We start from the raw sequence: 16,904 nt of genomic DNA on the forward strand, positions 1-16,904 counted from the left end.
CACAAGGTTTCTCCAAGTGATCTCAGGCAACTTGTGTCCTTTGGGCATTGTACTGATTATAATCGTGTTTGTTCGGAAATGTTTGCTTTCATCGTCCTTCTCAACAGGCTGAAGCCAGTCTGTCTGGCCCAAAGGCCTTCTCTCCATGAGTCTATCACTGCGCTAATGCTGGCCTCCTTTGTGGCATGTCTGTAAATAAAGGGGATTGCCTGCGTGCAGCGTGTGCAGCTTGGGCTCTTCTTTCCACAGTGGAGTGCAGAATACGCTCAGGGAATTGCAGGCTAAAAGGCCCTGCTGTTGGGCTTGGGTGCTGCATTGGCTTAGGGGGACAAGGGCATGGCTTGATGTGTGAGGGAATGAGGGCTGGAGTGAGCCTTCACTTTACTGGTGCCCAATGCCATGGAGATCCTGGACGGTCAAAAGGCTTCTGCTTGAGGCTCTCTCACATATGGCAGGGCTGGTCTAAGATGCCCGACCTTCTGATGGGGGATCTGAACCCACCAGGAGAGCACAGGGCATCTCTGGGTCACTGGGTTCCTCGGGGTGGGAAGTGAATGGAGGTTTCCAAAACTTCCCCAAAAGTGGAGTCACCCAAAGGAAAAGGGCTAACCTGAAGGATGCACAGCCCAATGGGGCTCTGCAATGCCAGAGAGGCAGCGGAGACACAGCAGGGACGAGGAAGGCAGCCTGAAGAGTGATTCACATCAACTTCAGTGAGGAGCCATGGGCTGGGTCCAGTGACACACCTGAACACATCCTGAAAGAGCTGAAAGGCCCTGTGATTTCTCGGAGTATCACAGCCCCAGAGCCACGGGAGAAAGCTGTCAGGGCAGTGATGCCAGTCTGGCCAGATCTGCTTCACTCCCGCACCAGCATGGCCAGGATGGAGTCAGCCCATGGTGCCAGGGCAGCTCTGCAGAGCAGCAGCACCAGCTCCGGGCCCTGTGGGCACCTCAGGGGAGGGAGCCAGCAACAACTGGCCAGGCCAGCACGGACACACTCCCCTGGGGAAAGGCTCTCTGTGGAGCAGGGGTTTCCCTGGAGAAGAGTGGAGCACCACGCGTGGGTCAGAAAGAAGGCAAGAAGCAGGAGGAAGAGCTTTTTCTGTTCACCAGCTTGGGGCAGCTCCTGTGCCACTGGACCTGGGGGTGGGGGTGGCACCGGCTGTCTGGGGGCTCTTCTGGAAAGGACACAACAGCACACCAAGAGTGACGGAACCAATTCCTTGGGCCATTGCTGGCCTGGAGCCCTGGGAGTGATGGGGAGGATGAGAGCCCCTCCCCACCCCCAGGAGCTTCTGTGTCCTTCCGAGAGGCTGGGGCTGTGGTGGGAGTGCCCAGAGCTCTGCAGCACCCTGCAGCAGGCACTGCTGTGGGGCAAGCCCAGGCTGAGACTCACATGGAGCCTGCTGCCAACCAGCACCCCCAGACCCCTTTCTGCAGGGCTGCTCTCCAGCCACTCCCCTCCCAGTCTGTACTTGTGTCCGGAGTGTTACTTTACATTTTTACATTTAAAAAAGAAATAATAATAATAATAGTAATAGTAATAGTAATAGTAATAGTATTAGTAATAGTAATAGTAATAGTAATAGTAATAATAATAAATTGTAAGGAAAAGAAAAATAACAGAGAGAGAGAAATGTAAAACCCAAGAAAGACAAATGATGCAAATGAAAACACTTGCTCACCACCAACGGACCGAAGCCCAGGCAGTGGCCCCCCCGCCAACCTCCCGCCCAGCTTTATATGCTGAGCATGACGTCATATGCTATGGAATATCCCTTTGATCGGTTGGGGTCAGCTGTATCAGCTGTGTCCCCTCCCACCTTCTTGTGCACCCCCAGCCCTCTCCCTGGTGAGGTGGGGTGAGAAGCAGAAAACAGCCCTGTGTTATCCACACTGTTTCCAGCACAAATCCAAAACACAGCCCCATACCAGCTACTCTGAAGAAAATTAACTCTATCCCAGACAAAACCAGCACAGCAATTTATATTATGATCTTCTCCATGGTTTTTCCAGGTACTGAGGTCAGACCAAGAGGTCTGTCGTTTCCTGGGTCTTCCCTCTCGCCCTTCTTGCGTACGTTGGAATTATGTTGGCTAGCTGCCAGTCAGTGGGGACCTCCCCAGGCTCCCCAGACCTTTGGAAAGTGATCAAGAGGGGTCCTGCCGTGAGATCCCCTACCTCCTCCAGTACTCTGGGATGAATCCCAAAAGGCCCCATGGCCTTGTGAACATGCAGCTGATACAACTGGTCCCTTTCAATTTCAAGGTCTACAAAGGGACTGTGCTGCTTTTGGCTGGGATAAAGTCAATTTTCTTTATAGTAAATGGGATGGGGCTGTGTTTTGGATTTGTGCTGGAAACAGTGTGGGTAACACAGAGCTGTTTTCGTTCATGCTCAGCATATAAAGCTGGGGGAAGAAGAAGGAAGGCAGGGACGTTCAGAGTGATGGCATTTGTTTTCCCAAGGAACTGTTACACGTGATGGAGCCCTGCTTCCCTGGGGATGGCTGAACACCCACCTGCCGATGGGAACTGGTGAATGAATGCCTTCTTTTGCTTTGCTTGTGCACGGCTTTTGCTTTACCTGTTAAACTGCCTTTATCTCAACCCACGAGTTTTCTCACTTTTACTCTTCTGATTCTCTCCCCCATCCCACCGGGGGGGAGTGCACAAGCGGCTGTGTGGGGCTTAGTTGCTGGCTGGGGTTAAACCATGACATGGACACAGTCACTGTTCCTGCAGTCGTGGTCTTCCAACTGAGAAGACCGGGCAGCCCAAGGTCCATCAGTATTATTAAAGACCAAGGCAAGAGGACACTAGGAAATGGAAAGAAGCTGCATCAGGGGAAGTTCAGGCTGGACACGTGGAAAAGATTCTTCTCCAAGAGGGTAGTTGGTCACTGGAACAGGTTCCCCTGGGTAGTGGTCACAGCACCAAGCCTGTCAGAGTTCAAGGAGCATCTCGACGACACTCCTCTTAGCCATATGGTTTAATTTTAGGTAGTCCTGTGAGGCGCAGGGAGATGGGCTCAATGATCTTTATGGGTCCCTTCCACCTCGAGATATTCTATGGCTCTAAGGAAAAGCATGGAATGCCTCCACTTGCTCTTCATCCCTATTAGTTGTCAGGTGACCATCTTCATTCTTTTGACCTCCTCCTCTTGCCATTCCCATACTTGAAAAAGCCCTTCTTTTTGTCCCTGTGACACAACCCTGGCCAGTCACAACTCTTGTGGAGCTTTGATCTTTTGGGTCTTCTCCCTGCATATATGCGAACCATGGCTCTGTAATCTTCCTGCGAAGCCTGACCTTGCTAGCAGAGATTGAACTGTTTCCTTTTCCTCTCGAGCTCCACGAGGAGTTGGATGCCATTCAGAGGGCATGCCATTCAAATGCCGTTCAGAGGAACCTGGACAAGCTGGAGAAGTGGGCCTGTGTGAACGTCAGGAGATTCAAGGCCAAGTGCAAGGTCCTGCACCTGGGTCGGGGCAACCCCCAGTATCCATACAGGCTGGGGGATGAAGGGATTGAGAGCAGCCCTGCCGAGGAGGACTTGGGGGTCCTGGTGGACAAAAAGCTGGACATGAGCCAGCAATGTGTGCTCACAGCCCAGAAGGCCAACCGTATCCTGGGCTGCATCAAAAGCAGCGTGGCCGCAGGTCGAGGGAGGGGATTCTGCCCCTCCATTCTGCTCTGGTGAGACCCCACCTGGAGCACTGCGTCCAGCTCTGGAGCCCTCAGCCCAGGAAAGACATGGAGCTGTTGGAGTGGGTCAGAGAAGGGCCACAAAAATGGTCAGGGGGATGGAATGCCTCTGCTGTGAAGAAAGGCTGAGAGAGTTGGGGTTGTTCAGCCTGGAGAAGAGGTGGCTTTGAGGACACCTGAGGCAGCCTTTCAGTACTTGAAGGGGGCTTGTAAGAAAGATGGGGAGAGACTTTTTAGCAGGGCCTGTTGCAATAGGACAAGGGGGAATGGTTTTAAACTAAAAGAGTGTAGTTTCAGACTAGACAGAAGGCAGAACTTTTTTACAATGAGTGTGGTGAAACACTGGCACAGGTTGCCCAGAGAGGTGGTAGATGCCCCGTCCCTGGGAACATTCAAGGTCAGGTTGGACGGGGCTCTGAGCAACCTGCTCCAGTTGAAGATGTCCCTGCCCACGGCAGGCGGGTTGGACTAGATGACCTTTAAAGGTCCCTTCCAACCCCAACTATTCTATGATTTTATGATTCCAATCCCATTACAGATATTGATAACATTACACATACTGATACAGATGATTGTGGTTTAACCCAGCAGGCAGCCAAACACCACACAGCTGCTCGCTCACTCCCCGCCACCACAGTGGGATGGGGGAGAGAATCGGGGAAAAAAAAAGAAATATTTATGGCTGAGATAAAGACAGTTTAATAGAACAGAAAAGAAAGGGAAAATAATAATAATAATAATAATAATAATAATAATAATAATAATAATAATAATAATGATAGAATATACAAAATGAGTTATGCAGAATGCAATTGCTCACCACCCGCCGACCGATGACCAGCCAGTCCCTGAGCAGCGATCTCTGCTTCCTGGACCGCACCTCCTAGTTTATATACTGAGCATGACGTCATATGGTATGGAATACCCCGTTGACCACTTGGGTCAGCTGTCCTGGCTATGCTCCCTCCCAGCTTCTTGTGCACCAGGCAGAACACGGGAAGCTGAAAAGTCCTTGACTTTGCATAAACACTACTTAGCAACAACCACAACATCGGGGTGTTATCAACATTCTTCTCATACTAAATCCAAAACACAGCACTATACCAGCTACTGGGAAGAAAATTAACTCTATCCTAGCCGAAACCAGGACAAGGTACAATTACCATTACAAATGCCATTACCAATACCATTACAGGTCTCAATACCAGTATAGAGACAGCGATACCATTACAGGTAGTCAAACCAATACCGAGACCATCAGTGGTACAGACACCGGCAGAGATGTGGTTGCTGATACTATTTCAGCTAGAGAAAGAACTACTCATAGAACTATACATAAACCAAATACACGTACACGTACAAAAGCAATGCAAGCACATGTGCAGGTACAGGGTCTGACTGGCATGGAGTTCGCTTTCCTCATAGCAGCCTCATAGTGCTGAGCTTTGGTTTTGTATTTAGAACGGTGTTAATAACACATCAATGTTTTGGCTATGCTGAGCAGTGCTCGCACAGCACCAAGGCTGTCGCTCCAACCACCCCCTCCAAGGGCAGGAGGCTGGGGGTGGGCAAGAGGCTGGGAGGGGATATAGCCAGAACAGCTGACCCAAACTGATCCAAGGGATATTCCATACCATATGATGTCATGCTCAGCATTAAAAGCTAAGAGAAAGGGGCAGCAGGGGGGCATTAATTATTAAGGCATTTACCTACTGAAAAAACAGCTATGTGTACTGAGGTCCTGCTTCCCAGGAAGTGCTGGACATCACCTGCTCATGGGAAGTAGAGAATAATCTTTTTGTTTCCTTGGCTTTTCTTTATTAAACTGCCTTCATCTCATCCCGCAAGTTTGCCATCTTAATTTCTACCCCTTGTCCTGCTGAAGAGGGGGAGTGATAGAACAGCTTGGGGGTGGCACTTGGCGGCCAGGCAAGATCAACCCTCCACACTGATGAATGATAGCTAGTTTCTTTAGCAACTGTAGAGTTTTTAACAGTTCAGTACTTACTCTAACTAGGACCTATAAACCCGTGCTGCTTCCGTAACTGTCCAGTGGTGTGGCATACTCCAAATGCATACCAAGAGTCAGTATAAATATTTACAGTCTTTTCTCTGGACAGCTGGAAAGTCTTTGCTAATGCAATCAGTTCTGCTGCTTGGGCACTCAGCTTCAGACTGAGTGCTGAAGCCTCTGCTACTTCATTTTCAGGAGTTTCTGAATAACCTCTAACCCAGTTACTGTTCAGATAATATGAGGACCTGTCTACACATAGTTCAAGATCAGGATCTGGAAATGGTACGTCTGTTAAGTATTTTCAAGTCTTTCTGGCTTCGCAGCCTGTTACCACACAATCAGGATGTGGATTTCCTTCCTCAGGAGGAGGGAGCAGAGTAGCAGGGTTCAGCGTGTTACATCGCTTCATTGTTATGTTTTCCACCGTTAAGAGCATCAGCTCATAATGATGTACCCAGTGCCTGGGTAAGGCGCTGTGACAGCAGCATTTCAATTTCATGTGGCCTTTGTACGACTAGAGGGGATCCAGCACCACATTGTCACTCTGTTCAACCAGGAGTGCTGCGGCAGCTGTCCTAGGGACACAAGCAAAGGGTCCTTGAGCTACCAGACTGGTCTGGTTTTGGCTGGGATAGTTACATTTCTTCACGTACAAACATGAAGTCTGGCAATCCCAGAGCAGGTGCAGTCGTTAATGTGTCTTCAAAAGCTCAGACGCCTTTCCCTTGTCTGTTGTCCAGTGAAGGGGTTCTCCAGCATCTCGAGCAGGAGTCTGTGTCAGTGGTTTTGCCATTTCCCCAGAAGCAGCTTGTGGCAGGGGGGGCATCAGGACCGCTGCGTCCTTACTTTTTGCACCCTTACAGTGGCGAGTGCCAACCACCACGTACGCACTTTCGGTCAGTAATTATGGTCATGTATACACCTTGGGTGAGGAGTAAGAAAGTTAAGGCTCTCAGCCACTCAGAGTTGACCACAGGTCAGATTCAACTAGGGTATAAATGGAGCCCCACCAGAGGGCAAGTTGAGTTGGTCCTCCTCGGAGCAGCAGGTCTGCAGTCAGGGACTCTGTTAGGTCGTGCAGAGAGAAAATTAGAAAGGCAAAAGCCCTGCTAGAGCACAATCTGGCCACTGTCATGAGAGACAACAAAAAGTGCTTTTAGAAGTATATTAATGACAAAAAAAGAGCCAAGGAGAATCTCCATCCTTTATTGGATGTGGGGGTGAACAGTGCCACCGAGGACGAGGAGGAGGCTGAGGTACTCAATGCCTTCTTTGCCTCAGTCTTTAATAGTCAGAGCAGTTATCGTCAGGGTATTCAGGTCCCTGAGCTGGAAGTAAGGGACCGTGAGCAGAATAAACCCCCCATAATCCAAGAGAAAGCAGTTAACGACCTGCTCTGCTGCCTGGATGCTCACAAGTCTATGGGGCTGGATGGGATCCACCTGAGGGTACTGAGGGAGCTGGCAGAGGAGCTTGCCAAGCCACTCTCCATCATTTACCAGCAGTCCTGGTTAACAGGGGAGGTCCCAGATGACTGGAGGCTTGCCAACGTGATGCCCATCTACAAGAAGGGCTGGAAGGAGGATCTGGGGAACTACAAGGCTGGTCAGCCTGACCTTGGTGCCAGGGAAGATTATGGAGCGGTTCATCTTGAGGGTGCTCACGAGACATGTGCGGGACAACCAGGGGATCGGGCCCAGCCAGCACGGGTTCATGAAATGCAGGTCCTGCTTGACCAACCTGATCTCCTTCTATGACCAGGTGACCCGCCTACTGGATGAGGGAAAGGCTGTGGATGTGGTCTACCTGGACTTCAGTAAAGCCTTTGACACCGTCTCCCACAGCATTCTCCTAGAGAAGCTGGCGGCTCACGGCCTAGGCAGGTACACTCTTCACTGGGTAAAAAACTGGCTGGACGGCCGGGCCGAGTTGTGGTGAACGGAGTTAAATCCAGTTGGTGGCCGGTCACGAGCGGTGTTCCCCAGGGCTCAGTACTGGGGCCGGTCTTGTTCAATATCTTTATCAACGATCTGGACGAGGGGATTGAGTGCTCCCTCAGTAAGTTTGCAGACAACACCAAGTTGCACAGGAGTGTTGATCTGCTGGAGGGCAGGAAGGCTCTGCAGAGGGACCTGGATCGATGGGCTGAGGCCAACTGTATGAGGTTTAACAATGCTAAGTGCCGGGTCCTGCACTTGGGCCACAACAACCCCAGGCAACGCTACAGGCTTGGGGAAGAGTGGCTGGAAAGCTGCCCAGAGGAAAAGGACCTGGGGGTGCCGAACGTCAACTACTGTGTTCAGTTTTGGGCACCTCGCTACAAGAAGGACATTGAGGTGCTTGAGCGTGTCCAGAGAAGGGCAACAAAGCTGGTGAAGGGTCTGGAGCACAAGTCTGATGAGGAGCGGCTGACGGAACAGGAGTTGTTGTGCATGGAGAAGAGGAGGCTCAGGGGGGACCTTATCGCTCTCTACAAATACCTGAAAGGAGGTTGTAGCGAGGTGGGTGTTGGTCTCTCCTGCCAAATCACTAGTGATAGGACGAGAGGAAATGGCCTCAAGTTGTGCAAGGGGAGGTTTCGATTGGATATTAGGAAAAATTTCTTTACTGAAAGAGTGGTCAGGCCTTGGAACAGGCTGCCCAGGGAAGTGGTGGAGTCACCATCCCTGGAAGTATTTAAAAGATGTCTACATGAGGCTCTTAGGGACATGGTGTAGTGGGCATGGTGGTGTTGAGGTGACGGTTGGACTCAATGATCTTAGAAGTCTTTTCCAACTTTAATGATTTTATGATTCTATGATTCAAAGGTCGGGCATCTTTGACCAGCCCTGCCATATGTGAGAGAGCCTCAAGCAGATGCCTTTTGACCGTCCAGGATCTCCATGGCATTGGGCACCAGTAAAGTGAGGACTCACTCCAGCCCTCATTCCCTCACACATCAAGCCATGCCCTTGTCCCCCTAAGCCAATGCAGCACCCAAGCCCAACAGCAGGGCCTTTTAGCCTGCAATTCCCTGAGCGTCTTCTGAACTCCTCTGTGGAAAGAAGAGCCGAAGCTGCACACGCTGCACGCAGGCAATCCCCTTTATTTACAGACATGCCACAAAGGAGGCCAGCATTAGCGCAGTGATAGACTCATTGAGAGAAGGCCTTTGGGCCAGACAGACTGGCTTCAGCCTCTTGAGAAGGAGGGTGAAAGCAAACATTTCTGAGCACGATTATAACCAGTACAATGCCCAAAGGACACAAGTTGCCTGAGATCACTTGGAGAAACCTTGTGAAGAGAGATGGGCAGCTTATTGCTGCTGAAATACTATGGATTGAATCAGGTTCTTGAGGGCATTCTTGAGTTCCTGGTTCCTCATGCTGTAGATGAGGGGGTTCACTGCTGGAGGTACCAACGAGTACAGAACTGTCACCACCAGATCCAAGGATGGGGAGGAGATGGAGGGGGGCTTCAGGTAGGCAAATATGACAGTGCTGACAAACAGGGAGACAACAGCCAGGTGAGGGAGGCACGTGGAAAAGGCTTTGTGCCGCCCCTGCTCAGAGGGGATCCTCAGCACAGCCCTGAAGATCTGCACGTAGGACACCACAATGAAAATAAAAAACCCAAATCCTAATGAAAGACTAACCACAAGAAGCCCAACTTCCCTGACGTAGGTGTGTGAGCAGGAGAGCTTGAGCAGTGGGGGGATTTCACAGAAGAACTGGTCCACAGCATTGCCCTTGCAGAGTGGTAGTGAAAATGTATTGGCAGTGTGCAGCAGAGCAGTGAGAAACCCACTGCTCCAGACAGCTGCTGCCATGTGGACACAAGCTCTGCTGCCCAGGAGGGTCCCGTAGTGCAGGGGTTGGCAGATGGCAACATAGCGGTCATAGGCCATGATGGTGAGAATATAGTACTCTGCTACAACTAAAAAGAGAAACCAAAAGACTTGAGTAGCACATCCCAAGTAAGAGATGGCCCTGGTGTTCCAGAGGGAATTGGCCATGGATTTGGGAACAGTGGTGGAGATGGAGCCCAGGTCGAGGAGGGAGAGGTTGAGGAGGAAGAAGTACATGGGGGTGTGGAGGCGGTGGTCGCAGGCTATGGCGGTGATGATGAGGCCGTTGCCCAGCAGGGCAGCCAGGTAGATGCCCAGGAAGAGCCAGAAGTGCAAGAGCTGCAGCTCCCGCGTGTCTGCGAAGGCCAGGAGGAGGAAGTGGGTGATGGAGCTGGTGTTGGACATCTGCTGCCTCTGGGCATGGGGGACTGTCCAAGAGGGAAAAGACAGTGACAAGTTAGGAGAGACTTCTCTGAGCAAAATCAAAGCCATTTCTCATAGGACCCCCCCCCAAAGTGTCTCTCTCCATTCAGGAAGACCTTTGGCAGGTCCCTTGCACGAGCTCTGGTTGGTGCTGGCTGAGGGTGCCCCAGGGAGCTGGAGGCTCTGCTCTGGGCTCTGGAGGAGTCAGTCCTGCCCCACAGCAATAGGTAAACAGGAACACGGGTGATCTCAGATTAAATCCACTTGTGATATCAAAGAGCTTCTCAGCATTGTCGCTGCCAATTCACCTGCCTGCAGAGCAGAGCTGTGGGGATTTTGGTTTGTGTCTTCTGGTCTGGTTGCCCCACCACAGCTGAGCAGTGTTTCTAATGCAGAAATCCCGGGCATTTCTGCTGCACTGCAAGTGAAATCGTGTGGGTCCTGAGAGGCAAAGCGACTGTCCCTCAGTGCAGAGTGAGGACAGCCGCTCTGTCCATCAGCCCTGAGCTCAGCTGCCCTGTGCTGGCAGCTCTTTCAGCTGGAGGACTAGGGCACTCGCGTGTTCCCCCGAAAGAAACGGGACAGTGCTGGGAGCAGAGGAATCCACGTTCTGAGTGCATATCTCCAAAGCCCTCACCCCATCGTACCTGAGGAGGATCTCAGCTCTCCCCTCCCAACCACGGACACAGAGGGCTCCTTACAGCTGCCCACATACAGCCACCCAGCAGCATTTCAATGGCCTTAGCACCGAGGTGTCTTCTCCATGGGGCTCCTGCATGACATAGAGATGCCCCGGGAGAGCTTTGCCCTACTGGCGGGCAGCCTGCAGCCCAGCAGGACCTCCCAAGGAAAGACTCTACTCTCCTACATTTGTTGTGTCCTGGAAGGAGGGTGAGATGTGTGCCAGCCGCACACCCTGCAGTACCCAGAGCCCCAAAGGTTAACAGGGTGCGAGTTGGATGCTTTTCCTCCACGGACATACGGGCATGACAGTAGACACAGCGTTGGTGTCTGAGCTGCACTTGAATCCTCACCCCCCCACAGCAGTGAGTGTCACAGTAAGAACAAGGGCGTCAGGGAGAAGAGGAGAACGTGCCAGAGTTCCCCTGCCAAGGGAGGCAGGGGAGGGAGACACAGTCAGAGGCTTGAGTTTTTCTCCTCTTTGGTGGTCAGGCTGCTGGGAAGGCAACTCATGGCCAAGTGTCCATGACATGAAGGGCAGAGGCTCTGCTGTGTGAGTGAGGAGAGCAGGGGGTTGCTCCAGGGAAAGCATCTGCACTGCAGGGGATGGCAGGGAGGTGCCTGAACCCCTCCTGCCAAGGACTTTCTGGGAGCAGTTCTCTCTTCCTCGCTGCCCATGGCTCTGCTGCCTGGAGCTCTTCTGGGCCAGGACCTGTTTCTCTGCCCTCACCTCTCCTCCCTCTTCATGCTCACAGAGCCCATCCGCCCTGCTGCGTGCTCAGCTCTGCCCTGCAGACACCTCCTGGCAGCAGGGCACTGCCCAGGGACATCTCGGTGTGTGCAGGGGCTAAGGAGCAGCTCAGGCAAGTCCTAACGAGAACTGGGGTCTCATTGCCTACTCCAGAGCAGAGCAATCAATTCCCATCTCCCACTGCCCACCCAGACAACCCAGGGGAGAAAACTCAAAGCACACACTTCTTCCCTTTCAGGTAATCCCCTACCTCGACACCCATCTTTAACATGACCCTCTGCAAAAGTCCTCCGGCTGATGGAGAAGCCTGAGCAGCCCTGACCCACGCTGCACCCTCTGGACAGCAGAGGGACCGTGCCCTGCCGGGGCTCACTCCTTCCACCCACAGCTTCTCCCCACAGTGTCATGGGGAGCTCCCCGGGCAGGCTGAGTGCTGAGCCTGGCAGGCGGCAGAGTCCCTGCCCTAGTGCTCAGCCCCCTGGGGCGCAGGGACCCTGCTCGGAAGGACAGCCCTGGCCACCCCTGCCTGCACACACGCCTTCACACCCTGGAGCAGTGCCCGGGAGAAGGCAGCCGTCATGCCCTCTCCTTCTGATGGCGCAGCAGGGAAGCCCTGCTCTGCAGCACCTCCTCCTCCTCTACAGCAGGGAAGCTGTGAGAGTCCTCCTGAAAGATCATAGTTGCTGAGGGATGTACCAGCTTTTGGATATCCCTCCAGGAACAGCAGCTACATTGTCCTGCACCCAGGGACTTACCATGTAGAGGGCTGTGAAGATCTCTCCGCGCAGTGAGCTCTCAGCATCCTCCCACTCCAGGCTGCCTTTACGCTCTCTCTGCCTCGCTCCCTCCCCTCGCTGCCTGCAGGCAGTGCCCTCAGCCCTGCTGCGCTTTGCAGAGGAGCTGCTCCTGGGCAGAGCTGTCTCTCTGCAGCACTGCCCACTTGCCAGGAGCTCCCTCCTTCCAGGAGCCCAGCCCAGCTCAGCAGCAGAGGACCAGCACAAGGCAGCACTTGCTCTGCCCCTCAGGGCTCCCTCGAGGGGTCCCTGGAGCTCCAGGGGAACCTGCTGGGAAACAGCCTGAAGTCATCCCTGATCTTCCCTCCCTCAGCTGCGCAGAGACACTTCCTTCTCCTCTCAGGAAAAGACTTGGCCATGAGAATCCCCTTTCTTTGTCCCAGCATTAGACAGGACTCCCAGGAAGGTGACAAGCAAAGACCTAATTTCTCCAAGCTGGGGGATATCCTCACGTGAATGAAATAGGCATTTCAGTGTGGCTTTGTAGTCCTAGGGCTCGAAAGACATTCAGCTCTCTGTTGTCCACGCCACGTCTCTGCTCTGAAGCAAAGCCTTTGCACACAGGGGGTCTTGGGCGCTTGGGACCAGGTTTCCTTAGGGCAGGGACGAGCTTGCCTGCTTCCACAGCTGCAGGGCTTCAGCCCAAACGTGCAGCAATGGCCTCAGCCAGGGCCACAGGCAGGAAGAGCTGGAGCTGCTCCTGAGGAGACAGAGCTGTGACATGGTTGCAGAGCTCAGGACAGCTGCTCTTCAAGGACAGCATCCTCCAAGCTCAGCAAGGCTCCAGATCAAAACTCCCTCTGAACTTGAAAGGCCATTGAAGGGCACCAGAAGGAGCGTTCACTGCTTCAGGCACAGTTAAAGAAGAACCAAAGATGCTGTGTGGCCACTGCTGAATGTGGTGAGAGCAGGAGCAGATAGATCTGAGGTTCTCTGTGTCCTCTTTGCCTCAGTCTTCCCCAGCAAGGTCTGCCAGGCCTCTGGGACTCAGGGCAGGACTCTGGAGGAGATCAAGCAGCTGTGCATGGGGATCAAGTCAGGGATCACTTGAGCCAACGCGATCCTTACCAGTCAAGGGGACAGGAGGAGTGGCATCCCAGGGAGCTGAGAGAGCAGCCCAAGGTCACAGTGAAGCCACTCTCCAGCATCTTTCAAAGGTGGTGGTGTCTGTGGGGATTCGCTGGTGACACACAGCACCCAAACCTTGCACGCACCTTTCAAAACTGCCCCAAGGATGTGCAGAGGAGCGGAAGGCTGTGCCCCAGATCGTGTTCCCTCAGATCCCATTTCTGGGGGTCTGAAAGAGAAGGTGACTGGATTTACTGGATTTAGCTTGTCTCTCGCCATCTTCTTTGCTTTTGGTGATGAAAGGACAGGACTGCTGGACACAGGGAGACCAGTGGTTATCTTTTAACCTGGAAGTCAGTGAAGTTCTCAACATCACCCCACAGAACATTCTTGTGCCCAAATTCAGATATTATAGTCTGCATGGGTGGATAAGTAGATGGGTAAATAACCAGATGGATGGTCGGGCTCAGAGGGACGTGATCAATGCGTGGTACTCTGCCTGCAGGCATCGAGCTAGTAGGGTCCTGCAGGGGTCTGTCCTGCCACTTGCCCTCTTTACCAGTTTTTAATGACCTGGAGAATATGAGCGAGTAGCATTTGTAGATGGACACCATATTGAGGAGAGCAGACACCGCACTGGAGGGCAGGCCTGCCATCCCAAAGGACAAAGACAGGCCAGAGGGATTCACAAAAAGTAACATCTCGATGTCCAGTAAAGACAAATCTGAAGTCCTGCCTTGAGGTGCACCAATCCCGTGCAATGACAGAGGCCAGGGGCTGTGTGTCTTCGTAGCAGCTCTGCGGGAAAGGCTCTGGTGATCCTTGATTTCATTAGGCAAAACGGGAGCCATCACTAACGAAGGCCAATGGCATCATTTGCTTCTCTCTTCATTCCTTGAAATTACAAGTGCTTCTCTTTTATTACCCTAATACCCTCCAAAAAGAACAGCCTACCCTCTGAAACCTTTCCCCATTGGCCGTGCATTTCTTGTTTCGTTCCCTCTTTTGATATTTCTGAGGTGGTTGCTGTGGGAGTTTTCAACCTTGGGTAGCAGCTCCATTAAGCACATCATTCTCTTTCAGTCCTTGGAGTGTCCTGCGGTTCCCCATCTTGTTATCTTGTTTGAGACACTGACCCACAAACCTTAACTGCTGACGTGTTGGAGTTTCAGTCCAGAGGGACCTTGACACACATGGGGACATGGCCAACAGAAACCTCCTGAAGTTTTAAAGGCGAAGGGGGCAAAGTCTGCACTGGGTCAGAAGAACCTCGTGCATCAGGACAGGCTGTGACCTGACTGGCTGAGGATTGTTCTGAGGAGAAGGGCATGGGAGTTCTGATGGATGCCCTAGGAGCCGATGGGTTTCCCTCTTGAAAGGAGGATGGAGAAACTGGAGAAGGTCCAGCGGAAGTGTGTTACCATGGGCTTAGGAGCCTAAAGCACATGAGCTGTGTGGAGAGGCTGAGGCAACTGGGCCTCTTTAGTCTGCTGAAGGGGAGGCACAGGGCAGTCTAAAAGTAGGCGACACCTGCCTGGAGCGGTGGTGGAGCCAAGCTCTTCTGCAATGGCAGATGGTATGGCAGAGACAACAGCCACAAGGCTTCTTCCTGGGGGCTTCAAACTTGGCTTCAGGAAAGACTGGCTAGGAGGGTGATGCTGCAGTGCAGCAGGACACCCAGAGACTCTCTGTGCTCTCCATCTTTGGAGGTTTTCAGGTTTCAACTCTACAAATTCACAGCCGAACCTGACCCGCGGTTGGTGATTCCCGAGCCTTTGGTTGGAGCCTGGACCGGAGACCCCCAGTAGTCCCTTTTCCCACCATCTCTTCCATGCCCTTGTGCCTTGCAGTGTGCACCAGCTGGAATTGAGGGTCTCTACAGCTCTGGCTCCTGGCACAATTCAGGGTGGAATTGCTCTGTCCTCAGGAGGTCTCCAGTCCTACCTTTGCTTCCAAGCAGGGCCAGCTCCCAAGTCCGAGCAGGTTGCTCAATTGATGTCAGCATCGCTGTGCACAGTCTGCCCATGAGCCAGGCAGTGATGCCACCAGTGCAGAAATGCAGATGAGGCATTGGACCAGCTCCTTGAACCCACCAATCGCTATGCCATGCCTCCTGAGATTCCTGGGAACACCTAAGCATTTTGTCCACGGAAGTGTGACCTCTCTTTCGATGTCCTGTGAGAGAGAGAAAAATAGGTGAAGCTGTAGCATCTGAACTCACAAATTCTGTGTCAGTAAAGAGAAAGTCCCACAGCCTGTGGGATGTTCTCCTTCTCTGGTCCTCTGGGAAGCTGGGTTTCTTGGGTCTCTTGGCTCGAGCCTGCTGCATTCCCGTGTCCAGCAAGGGTAAAAGTTCTGGTTCAGGCATCAACCTTCTGCCCATTCTGCCTGGAGAGCCAGGAGAGTTGTGTCACACAACAGCCAGTGTCAGAGGGAAGATGGAGGTAATGTGAACTGAAATGCTTTTGACTCAAACGGAAGGTCAAGTCCTGAGCTGGCAGGACATCATTGGCTGCAGTTAGACATAAGTTACCTACACGACTGTAAGTTCAGACCTCGTTGGCAGGGTTTCTCACACAGCTCACGGAGGAGGGCAGGGTGTTGGGGAGAGGGGAGACGTTTCAGCTTCCCAAATCCCAGGACAGTGCCCAAACCATCCTTCCCGTAGCCTGAGATGGCCTCTGTCAAAAATCCTTCAATAATCCTTCAGGTGTTTGTGTGATTTCTCTAAAAATATCAGTATCTAGGGGAAAAAAAAAAAGCCTTAATGTGACGAAATACAAATTTCTATAACATTCGCATCCAGAGGGTAGTGGCCAACGGCTTACTGTCCAGAGGGAGATCGGTGGCAAGTGGTGTCCCATAGGGGTCCCTACTGGGACCAGTACTTTTTAATATCTTCATCAATGACATAGACAGTGGGATCGAGTGCACCCTCAGCAAGTTTGCAGATGACACCAAAGCGAGTGGTACAGTTGACACACCTGAGGGACAGGATGCCATCCAGAGGGACCTGGACAAGCTGGAGAAGTGGGCCTGTGTGAAGTTCATGAGGTTCAACAAGGCCAAGTGCAAGGTCCTGCACCTTGGTCGGGGCAACCCCCAATCCCCGATATCAATACAGGCTGGGGGATGAAGGGATTGAGAGCAGCCCTGCTGAGGAGGACTTGGGGGTCCCGGTGGAGGAAAAGCTGGACATGAGCCAGCAATGTGTGCTCACAGCCCAGAAGGCCAACTGTATCCTGGGCTGCATCAAAAGCAGCATGGCAGGCAAGTCGAGGGAGGGGATTCTGTCCCTCTACTCCTCTCTGGTGAGACCCCCCCTGCAGTGCGGCGTCCAGCTCTGGAGCCCTCAGCACAGGACGGACATGGAGCTGTTGGAGCGGGTCCAGAGGAGGGCCACAAAAATGATCAGAGAGATGTAATGCCTCTGCTGTGAAGAAAGGCTGAGAGAGTTGGGGTTGTTCAGCCTGGAGAAGAGGCGGCTTTGGGGAGACCTGATTGCAGCCTTTCAGTACTTGAAGGGGACTTGTAAGAAAGATGGGGAGAGACTTTTTAGCAGGGCCTGTTGCAACAGGACAAGGGAGAATGGTTTTAAACTAAAAGAGGGTAGGTTTTGAGTAGATAGAAGGAAGAACT

At 52.5% G+C, this 16,904-nt stretch overlaps 1 protein-coding gene across 1 annotated transcript; it reads right to left on the reverse strand.

The window, feature by feature from the left end:
* Window positions 1–9,017: 9,017 nt before the first annotated feature.
* LOC142076577 (olfactory receptor 14J1-like) lies at window positions 9,018–9,953 on the reverse strand. Its single transcript, XM_075138868.1, has one exon. It carries the CDS (start codon window positions 9,951–9,953, stop codon window positions 9,018–9,020), a length of 936 nt encoding a protein of 311 aa, XP_074994969.1.
* Window positions 9,954–16,904: the final 6,951 nt, after the last annotated feature.

Source organism: Calonectris borealis, unplaced genomic scaffold (assembly GCF_964195595.1).
Source record: "Calonectris borealis unplaced genomic scaffold, bCalBor7.hap1.2 HAP1_SCAFFOLD_66, whole genome shotgun sequence".
Classification (NCBI taxonomy): domain Eukaryota; kingdom Metazoa; phylum Chordata; class Aves; order Procellariiformes; family Procellariidae; genus Calonectris; species Calonectris borealis.

What these genes read in the sequence shown, in the direction of transcription:
- LOC142076577 (XM_075138868.1), bottom strand. Translation starts at nt 9,953, where the DNA reads ATGTCCAACACCAGCTCCATCACCCACTTCCTCCTCCTGGCCTTCGCA.